The sequence below is a fragment of the Nicotiana sylvestris genome, chromosome 1, assembly GCF_000393655.2.
Source record: "Nicotiana sylvestris chromosome 1, ASM39365v2, whole genome shotgun sequence".
In the NCBI taxonomy this organism is placed as follows: Eukaryota; Viridiplantae; Streptophyta; class Magnoliopsida; order Solanales; family Solanaceae; genus Nicotiana; species Nicotiana sylvestris.
Genome location: NC_091057.1, coordinates 27,253,648 through 27,274,965, shown reverse-complemented (window position 1 = coordinate 27,274,965; position 21,318 = coordinate 27,253,648). Strand labels below are relative to the sequence as shown.

Sequence of the window (21,318 nt, the reverse complement as noted above, 5' to 3'; positions counted from 1 at the left end):
CACCTGATTTTTGAAAGACCCCTGCTTTCTCTTCTTTTGTTTGATAGGTGGATACGATGGATCTTCATTTAACTTGTGATTCATTACTTCCGGGGGTATTCCTGTCATATCAGAATGGGACCAGGCAAAGCAATCCACGTTAGTTTTCAAAAATTCAATCAACTTACCTTTCATTTTGTGGCTTAAGTTGGCCCCAATGTAGACTTTCTTTTCAGGACATTGTGTGAATAGCTCTACAGCCTCCAACTCTTCATTTGTCATTTTGATATTTTTATTTTCTTCCAGTTCTTGGATGGAATCGGGCCTTGAGTCCACATCTATTCGCCTATGTTCAGTTGAGGCTTGTGTTATAGTATCCTCAACTGGATTCTGTAATTGCTACTTTTCTTCGTTTTTTGTTCTTGAATCTGCTACAGAGTTATGTCTGTTGATCCCCACGTATTTGACGTATTCCCTTTGGTGATGGGAATTTAATAACTTGATGTAAGGTAGACGACACATCATCCATCTCATGAATCCACGGTCTTCCGAGAATCATATTGTTAGCCATTTCCATCTCCACCACCTGAAATTTCGTATCTTTGACGACTCTTTCTGCGAATGTTGTAAGTACTACCTCCCCTTTTGTCACGACCCTTGAATTGTCAAAGCCAGATAAAGTATGTGCCTTAGGTACTAGCTTATCTTCAGCTTGCATCTCGTTTAATACTCTTAGCAAAATGATGTTCACGGAACTACCTGGATCAATCAAAACTCGTTTCATATTAGTATCATGCACAAGTAGAGATATTACCAGTGCATCGTTGTGTGGAGTTAACATGCTGTCCGCATTTGCATAATCAAATGTAATACTTTTTTCTTCCAAAACATGTCGGACGCACTTCCCGTGTGTAACTGTAACTTTTAAAACTTTCTTGGCCGCCGTATATGTCACGCCGTAAATTTCTTCGCCCCCGCTTATGACATTAACGGTCCTTTTTGGAGAAGGAGGTTTAGGGGGCTCCTGCATGTTCTTCATGTATGCTTGCTTACCTTTTTCACTAAATAGTTCGGTAAGATACCCTTGCTTTAATAAATGGTCTACTTCACCTTGTAGCAATCTACAATCTGCCATTTTATGAACATGATCGTTGTGAAAATCGCATTAGTGATCAGGATTACACCTATTTGGATTTGATCCCATTTCCTTTGGCCACCGCACCTTATTACCCATAGTTCTTTACCGGACCTTTTTTCGGTTTTCGCACTTCTCGAACTCACCTTCTCCTCTTTTTGAGACCGGGAGATGGTATCTTCTTAGATCCTTAGCTTCGTGCTGTATTTGTTGTACACATCATTCCAGGTTGTTGTTGGGAATTCACGTAGACTTTCTTTGAGTCATCTTGTAGCTTTTGAGCTTTTCTCATTCAAATTACTGGCAACAGCCATAACTGCCCAGTTATCAGGTATGCGTGATAATGCCATCCTTTCAAGTTGGAATCTATACACGAATTCTCTGAGTAGCTCAGAATCCCGTTGATTTATTTTGAAAATATCTTCAATTCTTTTTTCGACTTTTTGAGCTCCCGAATGCGCTTTGATAAATGAATCTACAAGCTCAGCAAAAGAATTTATATAATTTTCGGGTAAGAGAGAATACCATGTCAATGCTCCCTTGGTGAGTGTTTCACTGAATTTCTTGACCAATACTGATTCAATTTCTTATTTGTTTAAGTTGTTGCCTTTCACACCAGTTGTGAACGCAGTCATGTGGTCTCGTGGATCAGTTTTGCCATCATATTTTGGAATATCAAGCATCTTAAACTTCTTGGGAATCGGCACAGGAGTAGCACTGGGCTTCCAAGGTTGTTGTGAATATTTATCCATTTCTATTCTTTTGATTACAGGTGGTACTCCAGGTATTTGCTCTATGCGATCGCTTTGCTCCTTGAGCTATTTCTGCAAGGTTAAAACTAATTTTTGTAAGTAATAATTAACCATGTTACCTGGTTCACCATCACGAGACTCGCTAGGAGTTCCACCACTGCCTGAATTAACGAGTCCAGAATGCAGGTTTTCTAAAGTATTGTGATTCGGAGTAGTTGTTGGTGGTGCAACTGGTAACTGGCTGGTAAAAGCCCGGAGAGCATTATTGACTTGTTGAGCAATTAGTTTCTTCAGAGCATCATGGAGTGCTTGTTCGTTCGCAACTCTGTCATTTTGATTTAGCTCAGATCCGTTTAGGTTAGCAACTCTGTTATTTGCTTCAGATCCATCTAGAGTCCCCTTTCATGACTGTCGTTGTGAATCATGCGGCGAGGGAGGTGGGGTCCTATCATCCGCATCATTCACTTGATGTTGTGGATCTTGGAGTGGTAAATTGTGTTGGTTACTGTCGTTGACATTCGAGATGATAAGTTTTTGATGAAAGAATTGATTAAGAAAGCAAACGATTATCAGATTCCCGGTAACATAACCAATTTGTTTAACCAAAAATCCGGATTTCGACCAAAGCTTGTTTTAGAAGAACTCGGGTTACTGATAATCAAATAGAAATAAGAATAATTGATAAATTTCAGCTGAATATAAAACAAAGTAAATCAATATTCCAATAGTATTTCGTGTATTTACAAATGATCACTCTTCTCCTTTTATAGCTATCTCTAGATAATACGTTTTGTTTCTATCATAATAGAGCCATTATGGATAATTAATGGCATTTAATGTAACGTTATAACTGGTAACCATATTTGTTTCAATACAGATTCGCTAACATTTTCTGTATTTAATGCCTATTAATTACTGACAATACGTATCTATACCCTTTTTTGCTATCAGATTCATTCTCTTAATACGATCTTTGAACATTAAGAGGTTTCGAGCATTTATCCTTCCTGTTTTCTTCTTGAACCGCTGCCCATGCCTGTTGAAGCTTGCCTCTTTAATTATTCTTTACCAACTGTCATCCTTTGACCAGTTCACATATCATGATGTGTCACCTTACAATCAATTCTATATATGAACTTAATTTTTCCCAATACAATATACCAGCTGATCAGGTGTTGGTGCGTATATAACGTGATAACCTCTTCCCATATCCCATATACATATACGTACATGTATATGCGTATATAACGCCGTTTGAATCATATTTCAACCACTGTGGGCAACATCATCATCATATACCAGCTGATCAGGTGGTGGTGCGTACATAACGCCGTAACCTTTTCCCATATCCCATATACACATATTTACATATATATTCGTATATAACGCCATCTGGTCATGGGTCAATGCACATATATAAATGAGTGAAATAAATGAAAAATATGTAATATTCTCAATATTCCTCCCGGATAAACTTTTTCAACTGTGTATTATTCTGAGACCCATGAACAGAAAATAATAATATTTTTCATGGGGACTCAAGAGTATAGACACGCGTATATAACACCATCTGGTCAAGGGTCAATGCACATGTATAAATGTGTATTTGCTCGTTTCTTCAGTATAATTGGACCATGCCAAAAGAAAGAAGGAAGGGCTTTAACATACCTGGACTAGGGAAATCTCCGTGTAATATTCCTTAGAACTCTAAAAATTGGATTAAGCTTCTGCTTTGGTTGAAATTCTTCAACGAGATTTTGCTTAATTTTTTAAGTTTGGACGAAATTGCTTCATAATAAAGCTTTTGATTGAGGTGGAACATTTCTGCTCTATCTTCTTAGGCTTTTAAGCCAAAATCAGATCTTGGTGTTTTGAATTTGAAGGAAACTTTTCTATGGATTTTCAATAGTGGACAATTGATTATGTTTCTAATGTATTTTGTTTGAATCCAAATGCAGAAAGTGATTTTGGCCACAAGTCTTAGTCATCTTCATGACTAGCCATTTGGCAATAGTGACTACTTTGTCACTTCCAAAATTGTTGCTTTTTGCCGCGTGGGTGGGGGCGGGATATAAATTTTTATCCACTTACTAGTTAATCGGGTAATGTTCCGTTACCCAGTAATTAATCAATTATCCTCATAATTTAAAAATTACCATAAATTAGTTAAACTTCTATTTATTTTTAAAATACTTCATATATACTTTATATATTATACTACAGTGGTCATATGGTACCTTGCATGGTACTAGTTCTTAATTATCGTGTATTATCGCTCGACCCGTATTTTATTCCAAATTGACCACTTTTAACGAAACTCGTTTTCTCTTAATCCGTGTACCCTCTTATTCTTCATAACACTTATTTATTGCTTGCTATAAATAGCGTAAGTACGTTAATGTCAAGATGATCTCATCCCCGAGTCTTGCATCGGTTAACTGAAAATGAAATTTTAACGTACAATACTTCAGGGTGCAACATCGCCGTAACTTAATACTGCGAAACGTGACATCACCGTAATATAATACTGTGGGACGTGACATCTCACTTCCGAGCTCTCATTAATTTATTTATGGTGTATTTTCATGTACGAAAATATGGGGTGTAACATCATTCCCCTCTTTGGAACATTTATCCTCGAATGTTGATTGATGCTCTTATCATTATCATGTCCCCTAACTCTTGTGAATACTTTAGTAGTGTTCTTGCCATCTAGGCAACTATTCTGTGAATAAGTCAAAAGGTAAGGGTATCCCCCCCTTTAGGCCTCTTTCCCACGCCATGACTTGCGATCAAATTTCTTCCAATCTCATAACTGTTGCTACCTCCCATCATGCAGCTTCTATGATACTGACATTATAAGTGTGCTTATGCGACTCTCCTCTCCTTTTTCCTCCAGTTTTTAGCCAATCCTGAAGTTCTTCACTTTTTGTCGAACTTACGAATATTTCTCTCTTATTTTATAGACGTGGTTATCCATTCGTATGACTTTACTGCATCTACATAGGTCATACTATACCACAACTCTTACCTCGACTTCTCATTACTGAGGTCTGCTACCAAATCCCAGGTTACTTTCATTGCTTATCCCATACGTATAAAATCTATGTCCTCTAATGCATCCACATTACTGCTCATCTTAATAATGACGGCCTAATCTCTTCTCATACTTTATAACTTTTATCCATCCATTGTTGATTCACCTCAATTTTGATCCATAATCCACCCCTGATAACTTAACCTTTTATGTAATATTGCTGCTAGGATTCACGTTTTATCGGGGAACATCTGAAATGTTTAGATTGGTCCACCTAGGGCGATACCCTGCTTTTAAAACCGTATCTCACGGCATCCCAATGTGATTTACCTTGCGTGGGTATTTTAATCCTGTCCAATTCATGAGACCCCTTTTTGTTATTCGTCAGATCATTACTCAATCGAAAGCCCAAATGTCATTTTTTCCATAATAATTACACCCGTATTCTATTAACAGGGCAACATTCCATATCTTTTGAATGTTATTAGTCTTAGACTCCTTTGAGTTCATTCAGGCTATACTGAAATTTCTATAACTTAGAGAAACCATTAGCTTTCTTGTTTTCATGGGTTTTAATCCCGAGGACTTATCCGTTCTCGTCACCCTTTCACTTGCCTTTCCTCATCCTTACTTATTTTTCGTTAAAATTTTGTCGCTGTACTATACTTTAGTTTGGGACCTATACATATCTATTTATTATATATGCGGCCTTCCTTCAATTTGCTTGCACCATAGATTTCCTTATGTTGTTCTGGAATATCAAGCGAGACATCACATCGTCTCTAACTATCCTTTACTCTCATAATCAGGCTTTCCTTTACCTAGACTATAGGCTGGAAGATATGCTACTCACACTGCTGCTATCATTTCTGGATATTGAATCCCTGCGCTTATAGACTTCTATCCGAAGTATGGATTATTCACGATCTTCTGCCTTTGAGTATCTCGTACGTTATTCACCTTTACCTTACTTACCTTAAAATTTCACATCGTATCTTCTATCTCTTTCATGACCTTCCCTCCACATAGGTATAATTAACGTCCATAACTTGAAGCTCTATTATAATACTCGCACCTCTACTATATACATTATCTGATGGGAGCTTCGTACTGACTTCTTATGAGACTGGTACTTCTTCTAACTGGATTTCTTGTAGATTATGGTTGTTATGTTATTTCTCTTAAACATCTGATATTAAGAGTGAATCTGTCATGTTCTCAAGCACAACTTCTATAATTTTTCTAGGTCCAATAATCAGACTCTTGATTTGCTTCAGTGATATGATTCTTTAGCTTCATCTTCCTTTCGATCAGCCTTTATGTAGGCTTAAGCTACCTTTCGATTTGTGTCTCATGGTATCAGTTATTACCTTAGCCTTTCATGGGCAATATGGAATATCCATGATACAATCTTCTAACAATTCAATAATTTGTCTATGCCCTGGGCTCAATTCTTCTTTTTTTAACTTATACCGGAGTCTTTTATGGCTGTATGATTGCCAACAAATATAATGCTCCAAAATCTTGAGTGTGTCCATAACGTACTAACTCTGGATCATTGAGTGAATAATTTCTTTCGTTCCATCTCAACTCTCTTAAAACGTATGCAATTGTTTTTTCTGGTCTTTCTGCCCCTTGTTGAATGCATACGTAACTCATCCTAGTTCCCACACTTGCCAGAATTTTTATCCAACTCATATAGTCTCAAATATTACCTTCGATCTTTCTCCCCGTTCATTAGCCATGGTAGGTGTCACTCTCTTTTGGAGGGCATACAATTTTTGTTGTGAGACTGCTTTTACATGACCTTTTCTTCATTAGGTTATTGTGCTTATGTTGAAGCCTTCTTCCTCATTTCTTAATCTAGTCCTTCACTATAGTACTTACGGAGGACCCTTTGACTGTTTTAAAGATGCGAGCTTATTATATCGTATACTTGACGGACCTTCTACTGTCCGTACTTGCCTATACTTATCCGTAGTTACTTATCTCCATGCCCTTGTGCTTGTGGGGTTGCTTCTGGACTGATATTTTGACCGTCTTCCTAGTGGCACTCTCTTTTATTTCCGTAACACTCATATAGTACCTTTTTAACTTCTCCAACTCCTATATGAATATATCTCAAGTATTACAATGTCGTAACTGCGGGGCTGAATTCTCCATGTTGGGGTTCACTACATTTATCTTGCATGATCTTTTGATTTGTCTGTAACTTCTTGTTTAGTCTTGACTAGGATCTTCCTGAATCAACTACTAACTATTCGTTGGCCCATTGTCATGCGAAATCTTTCTTGGGTTATTTCCTTTATCTTAACTTATGTCTCGCACTGATTCCTTTTCTATCAATAACATCTCGAGCAGGGACCCTTACTTCCTCTCATCGACATCGTGTTTGCATAATGTTCCAGAATTATAGCATATACGTAGGAGCTGAATAAGTGTAATCTCATTCCCTTTTCGTTTTTACCACGTTCTTCATTTATTACTCCATATTCCCCCCTTTAGGGGAGTACTAAGACTTGGAGCTATGACAACATGCCTACAGATGTTCTTTTCTTTTCTTCATCTTTGATATCCTTTCATATCATCAACAACCCTTACTCGCCTTGCGGCATTCCTTCTGTACCAAGGATGACAAATCCCCTTACTCGCGAGGGTGACACTTAATGTAACTGGTACATACAGTACCTTAAGCTTAACTTTGCTAACATTGCTTGCTTTAGGGAAGCGTTTTCCTGAATGAACATCTTTTGAATTTCTCATGAACCTTCTTCTGTTGTCTGTCCTATTATTTCCGTAATACGATATGAAATTCTTATGATGCCGACTATTATCAACTCACTCAATCCCTATTTCATGTTTAGTTTATCTTGCTCACCAATCCATACTGGCTTCTATTACTCTAGGGTCTAACTTTTCCTTTTGGTAATTGCGTTAGAGTTGCGAACTTATTTCTCGAAGTAAGGATATGAATTTATGGCCTATATTCTTAATGAGTCTCAAGGCGTGTCATGTTTTGTCTTTCCCTTCATTTGATTGTAAATTCTGTAATACTGTCATCATTTTTTTTGACCTACCATTACCATTCGTGTATCATATCTTACTCATAATGCTTTATTAACTCTCTTCTTATCTCCTGCTAATTATCTATGTCTACTGGTTTATTCTAAAAACTCGAACAAAACATTATTTTGCCTTTGGCTCCCCTTGCTCTATCCCTTGGCTCTTTCAATTGCCTAACATTCTTTCTTTACGGGGGGCGGGAGCCATACTAAGGTAATATTTATTCCTTCAAGGCTTCTAGTGCTCATATCTAGCTTTAATATTTTAGGGTGCACCATCTATGTGTCTCACAAGGAGATCTACTAGCACACTTGCAATATCCTTTGGAAATGTCAAGTAACACAAACAATCCATTCACCATTTTGGTTTACTCTAACTACAGCCAGGTCCTGATGTTTCGACCTTTTCTTAAACTACACTTGTTAGCCCCCATGGGGCATAACTGATATGGGTATGGCCAATTGTACATATTTCTGTTACTGTTGAGGGTAACTTTTAATGCTTATAGTTTTTCTACCAGAACTGTAATACCGATAATCTTCATTAACTAGGCGCCTCGTACCCTTCTTCACCTTGCTTCTTTTACTTCTTAAAAGCATTGTTTTTTACCATAAAGGTGGATAAATATTCTTTCCTTAAGGTCCCTTATCAAGAGGCTTACACCTTTCAGTATACACATGATTTCTAAAGACCTCACATTTACTTATCATAAGCAAGATGCAAAACCGAGTTCCTCTAAATCAATAATTCCACAGTTTTATCTCTTATCGATCGTCTTTCTTAATGTAGGAATCATCTTATTACGAATAGAAGTTAGGGACTTGAATTCTTTTAAGTGAGCTCTACCACACGATCTAGAGTAAGAAGAAAGAGTGACAGTCCTAAATGCCCTGTAGCCTCCTGCTTATAAGTGTGGTGCACGACACACCCATAAACAAGACTCTACTAGACACGGCTTGTAGACTCCCAAGGACAGAGCTTCTCTAATACCACTTTTGTCAAGACCCAAACTGATGGGCCGCAACGGGCACCCTATACCTTACTCAACCGCGTACCAACGTAACGTATCTTTGTTATTACATTATCATACACACATAACATACATTCCTCATAGGCCAACATGATTATTTATATACTCAAGACATCGGCCGATAAGACCATACAATCTTTCACGTACACGACAGATGTCTACAAGCCTCTAAGAGTACATAAATGTCATAAAGGTCGGGACAGAGTCCCGCCATACCAAATAATACATGTCTAAATCATACCAACCAAACAAGCAACACCGAAGCAAATGGAGCGCACCAATATCTTCCACTGAGATGATAGCCTAATTGGAGGGCTCTCGACTTGTCTATTGCTGCTGGCATGAAACGCAGTGTCCCCAAGCAAAAGGGACGGTAGTACAAAAAATGTACCAAGTATGTAAGGCACATATAAGTACATAACAGACATGGAAGAAATATAGAGTACTTGACTCAACCTGTAAGTCTAAAAAACTCTATAAATCATGAAAACTTTTAGCATCATGCATATGCGTATGAATATCATGTCGTGCATAGGTACATGTCTCATAACATCATCAGCCTTTGAGGGCATCCCATCATATCATACGACCACTGTGGGCAAAATCATTAACGTATACCAGCTGATCAGGTCGTGTTGCGTATATAACGCCATAACCTCTTCCCATATCCCATATACATATACATATATATATATATACGCGCATATAACACCGCTTGAATCATATTTCAGCCACTTTGGCAAACATCATCATCATATACCAGCTGATTAATAACTAGGAATTATGATGCATTTTACACACCTTCTTGCTTAAGTTTTGATTAGAAATGTGGACAAAATAGTCCCAAAGGCTCACAAGTTGTGCTTGATTGCAGGTTTGATCAACAAGGTGACAAGATGTCAAAAACCATTTCAAAAAGGAGTGAAACTTGCACAACTACCAAGACAAGACCAAGCTTAGTTAAACAAGGCCAGTGCAGCCGCACACAATTCTTTGCGGTCCGCACAACTGAAGTTCAGAGAGGATGCTTTTCCGGCCATAAGGCAATGCAGATGCAAAGGGTTTTGTGCGGTCCACATTGGGTTCACTGCTCCCGCACTCGATTTCGTGCGGTCCGCAGAGCTAAAGTTCATAGAGATGCTAGATTGGAGGATGAAGCCCAATGCGGTCCCCGGTCATTTGTGTGCGGACCGCAATGGATGCCAACACGGCTGCACTCAACTTTGTGCGGTCCCTAAAGCCCAACTTCAGAGAGCCTTAGTGCGGCCGCACTCGATTTTGTGTGGTCCGCACTAGCCCCACAGGGGTATTTTTGTCCAAAATTTTTAGCCTAGTATAAATAGATTCTTTTCTTGTTTTTAGGTCATCATATATATTTTGGATGAAAGTTGTGCTCGTGAACAGTATTGTTTTACCATTTTGAGTAATTTTAGCTTAGATTACACATTGAATCTTCATGTTTTATTTAGCAATTAATTATTATAGCTTTTCTTCATATATTACTTTGTTTTCTTCTTCAAATATGAGTAGCTAAACCCATTAGCTAGGGTTATGGCTCAACCCTTGTGTGGGTAATTGATGAGTCTTGTGTTTTGATGCTTGATTGTCTATGGGTGTTTGATATTTGGGCTAATTTAGGGTTTTAATGTGGAACTAGTGGTTGCAAACACTAGTTTATGCCTAGTAGACTTTGGCTCTTCTTGGGAAAGAGAGCCTAAGTCCATGAAATTAGTCCAACAAGGAAATGGGGCATATTCAAGAGATTGATAGCCCCAATTAAAGGGTTAAACCTAGAGATAGTAATACCCAACTTGAACCTTGATTGCTTGCACAAATTTGTAAACCTAATTGGTCTTGAGAAAGTCAATTCGGGCAAAATCACTCGAACTACAGAGGGTTATAGAGTGAGTAGAATCGTGAAATGTTTATATCATTCTCCACAAATGTGACAATCTAGCTTTAGACTCGAGAATCCGTCAATTTACCACCTAGGCGAAAGTCACTACCCTAGTGCTTTTACCTATTTGAAAAACTCGCAATAGTTTCACCTTAGCCTTATTTAGCATAATTTAGCATTGTAGTAGTATAAAATTAGAATTATAATCAAACCAAAAATGTGTAGAAGTGAAATTACGAATAAATACTCAACTCTCATTTAGATAGACACTCAACTCTAATATCTAGCTCCCTTTGGAAATCGATCCCGACCTTAATCGGGTAAAAGCCACTTCAACCTCTCTCGCAACTTAATAGTAGTGCAGTGTTGGCCTCGATCACCTTTTTGGTGTCGTTGCCGGGGAGCTAACGGTTTTGACTATCTATCTAAATAGTTTTGTGTATTGTTCTTCTTTCCATCTGTGTTACTTATTTGTTTGTGTCACAACTTCAGGTACAAAATGACAGCAAATGCTAATGACCCTCTCAGAAATGTGATTGCAGGGGAGGAGGTAGATGACGTTGGAGATGATGAGGTGCCTCTTATACCTCAAGGACAAAGTAGAGGACGCCAGGACAATGCTAATGCCGATGACAATATTCCAGACGCTCCTCTGCCACCTCCAAGAGTGGCTCCTCAAGTGCTTCCAAACCAAGGTTATGCAAGTGCAATTGTCCCACCCCGGATCTGGGCGGGCAAATTACCAATGTGATGCTGACATTGCTGGAGCAGCGTGGGTATTTCACGGGCGCTACAAATCAAAATGCTTACAAACATCTCAAGGGGTTCGTGGATACCTGTTGGGGGAGCAAGAAAACAAATGTGTCCGAGGATTCTCTTCGGTTGAGGCTCTTCCCATATTCTCTTACAGGGGGGGCATTGGATTGGCTTGAGCGACTTCCCAACCATTCCATCACTACTTGGGATGAGTTGGCGGACAAGTTCATTGCAAAATTTTTCTCAGTGGGGCATATGGCAGCATTGAGAGATGAGATCTTGGCTTTCAAGTAGGAGCCCACCAAACCTTTGCATGAGATTTGGGATGTAACAACTCGACTTGTAGTTTTTAAGAATTTACGCCTTGTTCAACTACTAAAGGTCTTGAGCATCTTCGTAATATGTATTGACTCGCGTGTGTGGTCGAGTTTAGTTCTCGGAAGAGTCGGAATTAAATTTAAAGAAAAAAATTCTCATTTTGAAGCTTAAATAGAAAGAGTTGACCAGAGAGTTCACTTTTGAGCAAACGGCCTCGTAATGGAGATTTGATGATGTTAATAGCTTCGTATGATGATTTTGGACTTAGGCGTATGCTCAGATTTGGATTTGGAAGTCCGTAGGACAATTCGACGCATTTTGGCGAAAGTTGGAAAATATGAGATTTTGGAAAAATTCGACAGAAGGTTGAAATTTTGATAACAAGGTCATATTTTGATTCTGAAAAATTGGAACAGCTCTGTTACGTCATTTATGACTTGCGTGCAAAATTTGAAGTAATTCCGGATTGATTCGATATGTTTCGACGCATAATATAGAAGTTAGAAGATTTGAAAACTCATAATTCGATTCAAGGCGCGATTCAAAATTTTAGTATTGTTTAATGTGGTTTAAAGCCTCGAGTAAGTTCGTATTGTATTATGGAACATGTTGGTATATTTGGTTAAAGTCTCGAGGGCCTCGGGTGGATTTTGGAAGGTTAACGAGGTTGATTTTTGGGCTGGAAGAGCTGCTGAAATTTCTACTGTTCCTGGGCAGCAGCTGTTAGAATCGCACCTGCGGAATTGTGGGCGCAGGTGCGACCTCGCAAAAGCGAGATAAGCATCACAGAAGCGAGATTGGGAAGGCTGGTAGCTCATCGCAGAAGCGGACATTTTTACGCACCTGCGACATCGGAGGTGCGATCACTGGAACGCAGAAGCGAAATATCTTCGGCACTTCTATTTTAATTACCCATGCTGGTGTCAGGACAAGTTTACATGCCGGAAGATTTTGTTGAGTAAACGTATACACAGCTGCAAATGTGAGAATGAAATGTCAATAATTAGGCTCTACTATGAAGAATAAAAAGAGTTGCATCACATTAAACTTACGAGAATGAGAAATGAGGAAGACTAATGGTTGTTGGGCAGTGCACTATGGAAACACAGCAACGTGTAAATGGTCGCACCTGCGATTCTCACAGGTGCGATACTTCAACTGGCAGTGGCCTTCACAGGAGCGTGTTTTATTTCGCAAAAGCGAGTCCGTGGATGCGACAAATTCTTCCACAGAAGCGGAACTGGGCAGAAACATTAAGAGCCAAAAATTGTCATTTCGCCATTTTCATTTTGGGATTTTTGGAGCTTGGTTCTTGGGCGATTTTAAGGTTTTCTTTATGATTTAGACTAAAGTAAGTGTCTTATACTCGAATATATTTTTATTTCATAAATCCATGGTTATTTTCATCATTCAATACGGATTTAGATGGAAGAAATCAAGATTTTTGAAAAATCTTCCAAAAACAAAAATTTAAGATTTGGAGGTCGAGTTGTTATCGGAATTTGATAAAATTCATATGGTTGAACTCGTATCAGAATGGGTGTTCGGATTTCATGAAAAAAAAATTATGTCAGATTCCGAGAGGCGAGTCCCGCATTAACTTTTGGTTGACTTTTTATAATTAAATTTTTAAGCCGACGTTATATTATCCGAAATTGTTTCCGATGAATTTTAATGAAGTTATACAATTAATTTGGATAGATTTGAGCTATTCGGATGTCAATTCAAGAAAGGAGGCTATTTTGGAATATCGGTCTAACTTCAAAAAGGTATGTATCTTGCCTAACCTTGTGTGGGGGACTTCCCCTTAGGATTTGAGTCTTATATGTTGATTGTAGTTCGTGTACGCGAGGTGGCGAGTAAATACTCGGACTTATTTGTGGGAAATTGGCCTTTTAGGGTTCTTAGGTCTTTACATTCGTTGTGTATGAACGTGTTCTTGATATGGCTGATTTCCTATTTACTAGTTTCATCTCTACATGCTTAATTGGAATTAATTGCTTCATGATTCACTCTTATTGCCTAATTGACTCCTATTTGATTTAACTGAAGAGTTTTGCCTCTCCTATTGTCATGTTATATTTTCATAACTGCTTGTCTTATTTGAGAATTATTATTATCCCTCCTGAAAAATATTTAGTCTTACGTGAAGCTAAGATCATTTTTCCCAAATTGAATTGTTGAATATCCTTGTAATTTTCCAACCTTAAAAAAAAGGGGGTTTAGATAATCTATATCCCGATTGACTTGCCTTTATTTGGGGCGACTTGACTCGTTTTAAGGTTCTTATTACTGACTTTTATATTGTGGGATTGTTTGCTACATGTTAGTTTTCCCGTTGTTGAACTGTTCCCTTTATGCCAGTATTCTTTTATGTGGTTATTCCTTGTGAGCTGGTTCTGCCGGTCCCTTCTGATTTACAGTCCTTGAGTTGATTTATTTGTCTTACCTTTTGTATTATTGTCATTGTTGTTGTTATATGTAATGTGGGGATGTTCGATCTTTATGTTGTAATGTAATTGTTGATTCTGTTGGTTGCGCTGTGTATTTTCTTTGGGACTACGGGACGATATCCCGGGAGATTCCCCTGAATGTTTACTTTGGGACTACGGATTTGGTATTCCGGGAGATCCTCCTGCACATTTATGATTGGAACTACGAGAATTCACCCGGTAGATTCCCCCAGTACTAGGTATTTACATTTGGAACTACGAATTGGTATTCCGGGAGATCCCCCTGCACATTTATGATTGGGACTACGGGACAACACCCGATAGATTCTCCTGTACTGAATATTTACTTTGGGACTACGTATTTGTATTTTGGGAGATCCCCCTGCACATTTATGAATTGAACTACGGGACGATATTCCGGGAAATTCTTTGCATGTTTATTTTCGGAATACAGATGTATTTCGCGAGATCCCCTTGTATTGTATAATGAATTCGAGCTACGAGACGTGACCTGGTAGATTCCCCTGTTGATATATTTGTGTTCGGAGTTGTTAATCTTCTATACTTAGGTGTCACAGGGTGACCTATACTTGAAGGATATTTACTTAAGAAGATGTATTTGAAAAGCATTCATCTTGAAGAAATTATGTTTGAAAGACATTTATTTAAAGAGTATATTTAAAAAGTAACTATCTTGAAAGAATTATGTTTGAAGAACATTTAGTTGAAAAGTTTATATTCAAAATAAGTATTTTTTTTAAAGAATTTTTCCCAATTGGAAAGGATTATATTTTAAAGATTTCACTATAGGAATTTACGGGTGAAAGTTTATACTTGAAGAATTTGACAAAAATATTGGGGTTGTTGGCTAAGGCCTGACGTGGAGATTATTGCAGTGCTGAGTTACTAATTGCCCTTACAGTATTGAAATATTCGGATTTGAGCTATGATTTTGTCCATCCTTCTGTGTCCTTATTAAAATGTTCCATTGCTACTTGTTGTTTTCATTCCTTATTGTAATTACTGTACTGTTAGCCATACTGCGTAGTCTTTATATGTAGACATCATATCCTGTTGTTCTTATACTCACCCTTTTTAGTTTATTAGACCACGGTGTCATGGTTGTTCCCCGTCACTACTACACTGAGGCTAGTCTTTATAGTTAATGGGCACCGTTGTGGTGTGTTCATACTACACTTCTGTACATTTTTTGTACAAATCCAGATATTGCTCGTTAGTAGCTATGCGGGTCGTTGCTGAGGAGATTCAAGGTAAACCTGTTGTTGCGTTTGCAGACTTCGAAGTCACCTTCCTATTTCATATCCACACTGTTTTACTTATCTTCAAACAATTGTATTTAGAAGTTGTAGTAAACTCTGTATAGCTTATGACTTGTACTATCGGTTTTGGAAATTGTAATTGTTCAGAGTTATGTCATTTGAAGATAGTGAAGATCAATGTTAATTTTGTAAATGTTAGGCTTACCTAGTTTAGAGACTAGGTGCCATCACGACTCTTTCGGAGGGATTTTGGGTCGTGACATGGGAGCGTTATAGAACAATGGTGAAGAAATGCCCCAACAATGATATGACTGAAGCGATGATCCAACAGACTTTCTACCGGGGCATTAACACAATAAAGCAGTGCATAGTGAACCAACTTGCTGGGGCCAAATTTATGAAGCTGTCTTATGATGAGGCTTGTGACATTCTTGACGAGATGGCTGACACTTTTTCTGCTTGGAAAAGTAGAGCCAATGTTCCCCAGGGTGATTCCACGGTCACTCATTTGCACAAGGAATTTCATGATCAAGGGAAGGTTATAGCTGAGTTGACAACTACTATGAACTAACTAGCAAAGGCATAGTTGCAACAAGTTCAAAATCCTCGCCAAGTGAATCTTATGGAGGGTGTCAACATGCTTGTCAAAAAAAGAAAACAAAAGGGTCAACAGAATCAAGGGAATTTGGAGCAATTTGACAATGATTGTGGTGGATTCCAAGATGATAGTTACGATGGGCAGAATGAAGAGGTGCAATACGTGAACAATTATCAAGGCCAAAGGGGCAATTCTTTCAACCAACAACAATGGAGACCCCAAGGCAATTGGGGCAATCAACAACAATAAGGCAATGGTAATTGGGGAAACAACAATCAAAACAACAACTGGAGTAATCAGAACAACAATCAAAACAATCAAGGAAATTAGAATGGTAACAACAACAATTGGGGTGGTAATAACAATCAAGGTGGATGGAACAATGTCAACCAAGGAAACCAGGGGCAAGGCTTTCAAAGGCCCCCAATGTACCAACGACCGAACAATCCGCCTCCATTTCCATTCCAAGGTCCAAGTTCTTCTAACAATGATATGGGGTTAATTGAAATGATGTTCGAACAAATGATAAAAAGAGTGTGGATTTGGATGCTCAGTTGTCTTCTCACAATACTTCCATTAGAAATTTGGAGGTGTAGCTAGGACAAATCTCACAGTCCTTGAATACTCGCCTTAAGGGTGCTCTACCAAGTGATACGATAGTAAACCCGAAAGGTGGAAACAATCATATTATGGTGGTAACTACAAGTGGTGGACGAGGCGGTGATGTGAATGCCTCCAAGCAAAGACAAAATTTGAGTGATGATGTTGAGTTGCAAATGTGATTGATGACAATGTGAATAAAGAAGTGAGGATTGATATTCAAGATGCCGAGGTGGAAACTCGAAATGACGTGAACCCGTTTAGGGAACATGTAATAGACATGCTGGAGCCGGTTGTGCCTAAAGCCAAGGCTCCTTTGCCAAGGCCACCTCCACCTTATCCTCAAAGACTCGCGAAGCAGAAAAATAAGAATCAGTTTAAAAAGTTCATTGACATGATGAAGAGCTTATCCATTAATGTGCCTTAGGTAGAGGCTCTTGAACAAATGTCGGGCTATGCAAAGTTCATGAAGAATTTGGTGACAAATAAATGGTCCATGGATTTTGAAACTATAAAGATGACCCACCAAGTTAGTGCAATAGTGTATTCAATAGCCCCGAAGCTTGAAGATCCCGGTGCTTTCACCATTCCGTGAACCATTGGGAGTGCGGATTTTGCTAAGGCTCTATGTGATTTGGGGGCTAGTATCAACTTGATGCCCTACTCAATTTTCAAAACTTTGGGTATTGGGCAACAGAGGCTGACTTCCATGAGATTGCAAATGGTGGATAGAACGATGAAGAGACCATTGGGTATTATTGATGATGTGCTTGTCTAGGTGGATAAATTTATCTTACCAGCTGACTTTGTGATCTTGGATTGTGTGGTGGATTATGAAGTTCCTATCATATTGGGGAGACCTTTACTTGATATTGGGAAGGCCTTAGTTGATGTGGAAACAAGGGGAACTCACCTTCCGAGTGGGTGATAAAAAAGTGGTCTTCCATATGTGCAAGTCAATGAAGCAGCCCGACAGTTCTGAGGTGTGCTCTTTTGTGGACCTTGTCACGGCAGTGATAGTTTATGATACCAGTGCAATGATCAATGCAGAGGACCCTCTGGAGGCCGTATTGTTAAATCTTGATGTCAATGATGATGAGGGCCGAGTGGAGTGTGTGAATGCTTTACATGGGATGGGGTCTTACTCTTATGAGCCGAGGAAACTATCTTTAGACCTTGAAAATAGGAAGACTCCACCAACAAAACCTTTAATTGAGGAACCTCCGATGTTGGAGTTGAAATCGTTGACTTCACACCTCAGGTATGCGTTCTTAGGCCCTTGTTCTACTTTGCCAGTTATTCTTTCCTCTTTTCGTACTAACATGCACGTTGATGCCACATTGGAAGTCCTTTAAAAGCAGAAAAAGGTTGTTGGATGGACTCTAGCTAATATTAGGGGGATAAGCCCCGCATTCTATATGCACAAGATTATTCTGGACGATGATGCAAAGCCCTCCTTGAAACATCAAAGGAGGTTGAACGAGGCAATGCAAGAAGTTGTGAAAAAGGAGGTGATTAAGTGGTTGGATGCCGGGGTTGTGTACCCCATCTCTGATAGCTCTTGGACTTCGCCGGTGAAATGTGTACCGAAGAAGGGTGGCATGAATGTGGTTGAAAATTCACAAAATGAGTTGATTCCTACCAGAACCATCACCGGTTGGAGGGTATGTATGGACTACTGCAAGTTGAATAAGGTGACCCGCAGGGATAACTTTCCTTTGCCTTTTCTTGATCAGATGTTAGACCGACTTGCTGGGCGTGCTTTTTACTATTTTTTGGATGGGTATTTTAGGTACAACCAAATCTTTATTGCTCCAGAAGATCAGGAGAAGACCACATTAACTTGTCCATATGGCACCTTTGCCTTTTCTCGGATGCCTTTTGGTTGTGTAATGCACCGGCTACATTTCAACAGTATATGATGGCCATTTTCAACGATATGGTGGAAGACATTTTGGAGGTTTTCATGGACGACTTTGGTGTTGTGGGTGATTCATTTGATGAGTTATTGAAGAAGCTTCATAGGGTTTTTGCTCGTTGTGAAGAAACCAATCTTGTTCTCATATTGGGAGAAATGCCACTTTATGGTGGAAGAGGGCATAGGTTTTGGGCATAAAATTTCAAAGTATGGTATTCAGGTAGACAAAGCAAAAATTGATGTGATTTAAAGGATCCCTACCCTACCTCTGTCAAGGGAGTTAGACGTTTTCTTGGGCAAGCGAGGTTCTACCAGAGATTTATCAAAGACTTTTGGAAGGTAGTGAACCCCTTATGCAAGTTATTGGAAAAAGATTCCAAGTTTGTGTTTGATAAAAAAATGTATGCAAGCCTTTGAACTTCTCAAGCATAAGTTGACCACCACTCCTATCATTACCGCACCTAGTTGGAGCTTGCCCATTGGGCTCATGTATGATGTGAGTGATGTTTCGGTTGGGGTGGTTTTGGGTCAACAAGTGAACAAAATTTTTCATCCGGTGTACTATGCGAGCAGGACAATGAATGATGCTCAAGTGCACTACACAGTGAACGAGAAAGAACTTTTGGCTATTGTGTTCTCAATGGAGAAATTTCGGTCATATCTCATGGGTGCCAAGGTCATAATTCATACCGACCATGCTGCACTCCGGTACTTGATGACGAAGAAGGATTCCAAAGCTAGACTGATGCGATGGGTCTTGTTACTTCAAGAGTTTGATTTGGAGATTGTGGACCAGAAGGGTAGTGAAAACCAAGTGGCGGACCACTTATCCGCTTGTAGGAGGAGGGGAGGCGTCATGATGGCCTAAATATCAATGAATCATTTCTCGACGAAGAACTCCTTTCGGTGATGGTGAATGATATGCCATGGTTTGCGGACGTTGCTAATTTCCTTGCGACTGTTATAATCCCGCGTGAACTCTCTTCTAACCAAAGGAAGAAGCTCAAGCGGGATAATTTGGATTTCTATTGGGATGAGTCGTACTTGTTCAATATTTGAACAGATAGTGTGATCCGAAGGTGTGTCTCAGAGGAAGAGCAATTGCGTATCTTGGAGGCTTGTCATTCCTCTCCCTATGGTGGCCATCATGGTGGGGCGAGGATGGCTTCCAAAGTTCTTAGTTGTGGGTTTTATTGGCCAACTTTGTACAAAGATGCAATTGAACTTGTGAAGAGGTGTGATGGATGTCAAAGAGCGGGTGAAATTTCGAAGAAAGATTAGATACCTCTCAATACCATTCTTGAGGTTGATAATTTTGATGTATGGGGCATAGATTTTATGGGCCCGTTTGTTAGCTCGTGTGAGAACACATACATTCTTGTGGCGGTAGACTATGTTTCAAAGTGGGTTGAAGCCGTGGCTTTGCCCAACAATGAGGCCCGGAGTGTTGTTGCATTTCTCAAGAAGAGCATTTTTACAAGGTTTGGTACTCCTCGTGCAATCATTAGCGATGGAGGGTCTCATTTTTGCAATAGAGCTTTTGACACTTTGCTTGCAAAGTATGGCGTCAACCACATGGTTTCTACTCCTGATCATCCTCAAGCGAGTGGCCAAGTTGAAGTCTCAAACATGGAAATCAAGAGTATATTGTCAAAGATGGTCAATGCAAATAGACCGATTGGTCAAAGAAGTTGGATGATGCTCTATGGGCTTATAGGACCGCTTATAAGACTCCGATTGATATGTCTCAATATTGGTTGGTGTTTGGGAAAGCTTACCATCTACCAGTTGAGTTAGAGCACAAGGCCATGTGGACTTTGAGGAAGTTAAATCTTGAATGGGATATGACAGCAAATCTTCGTGTGGAGCAGCTTAATGAACTTGATGAATTCCGATTTCATGCCTACTCCAGTTCTTCCTTGTAAAAGGACAAGATGAAGTACCTTCTTCATAAATATGCTCGTAGCAAGAAGTTCAAAGTGGGTGATTTGGTTCTCTTGTTTAACTCTCGATTACGTCTGTTTTCCAGAAAAGCTTAAGTCAAAATGGAGTGAACCTTTTGAAGTGGTGTTTGTGACCCCGTTTGGTGCACTTGATTTGAAGAACAGAAATGGGGAAGTTTTCAGAGTGAATGGGCACAGGGTCAAGTACTGCTTGGGAAAAATTGATGACAGCCACGTGGTGACACTTCTTCATCTCAAATGATTTGATGGTAACCTGCGTCGTGGTGCGATGTTAAATCAGGCGCTTCTTGGGAGGCAACCCATGTGTTTTACTGCATCGTTGCTGAGGAGATTCAAGGTAAACCTGTTGTTGCGTTTGCAGACTTCGAAGTCACCTTCCTATTTCATATCCACACTGTTTTACTTATCTTCAAACAATTGTATTTAGAAGTTGTAGTAAACTCTGTATAGCTTATGACTTGTACTATCAGTTTTGGAAATTGTAATTGTTCAAAGTTATGTAATTTGAAGATAGTGAAGATCAATGTTAATTTTGTAA

The 21,318-nt window shown here is 39.1% G+C and overlaps 1 protein-coding gene across 1 annotated transcript; it reads right to left on the bottom strand.

The window, feature by feature from the left end:
- Nucleotides 1-418: 418 nt before the first annotated feature.
- Nucleotides 419-1,114, bottom strand: LOC138891303 (uncharacterized). The gene has a single exon (XM_070174660.1). The coding sequence runs from the start codon at nt 1,112-1,114 to the stop codon at nt 419-421; it is 696 nt and encodes a 231-aa protein (XP_070030761.1).
- Between the last annotated feature and the right edge of the window lie 20,204 nt (nt 1,115-21,318).

Excerpts from the sequence above, each read along its gene's own strand:
- LOC138891303 (XM_070174660.1), bottom strand. The coding sequence starts at position 1,114 with ATGGCAGATTGTAGATTGCTACAAGGTGAAGTAGACCATTTATTAAAG.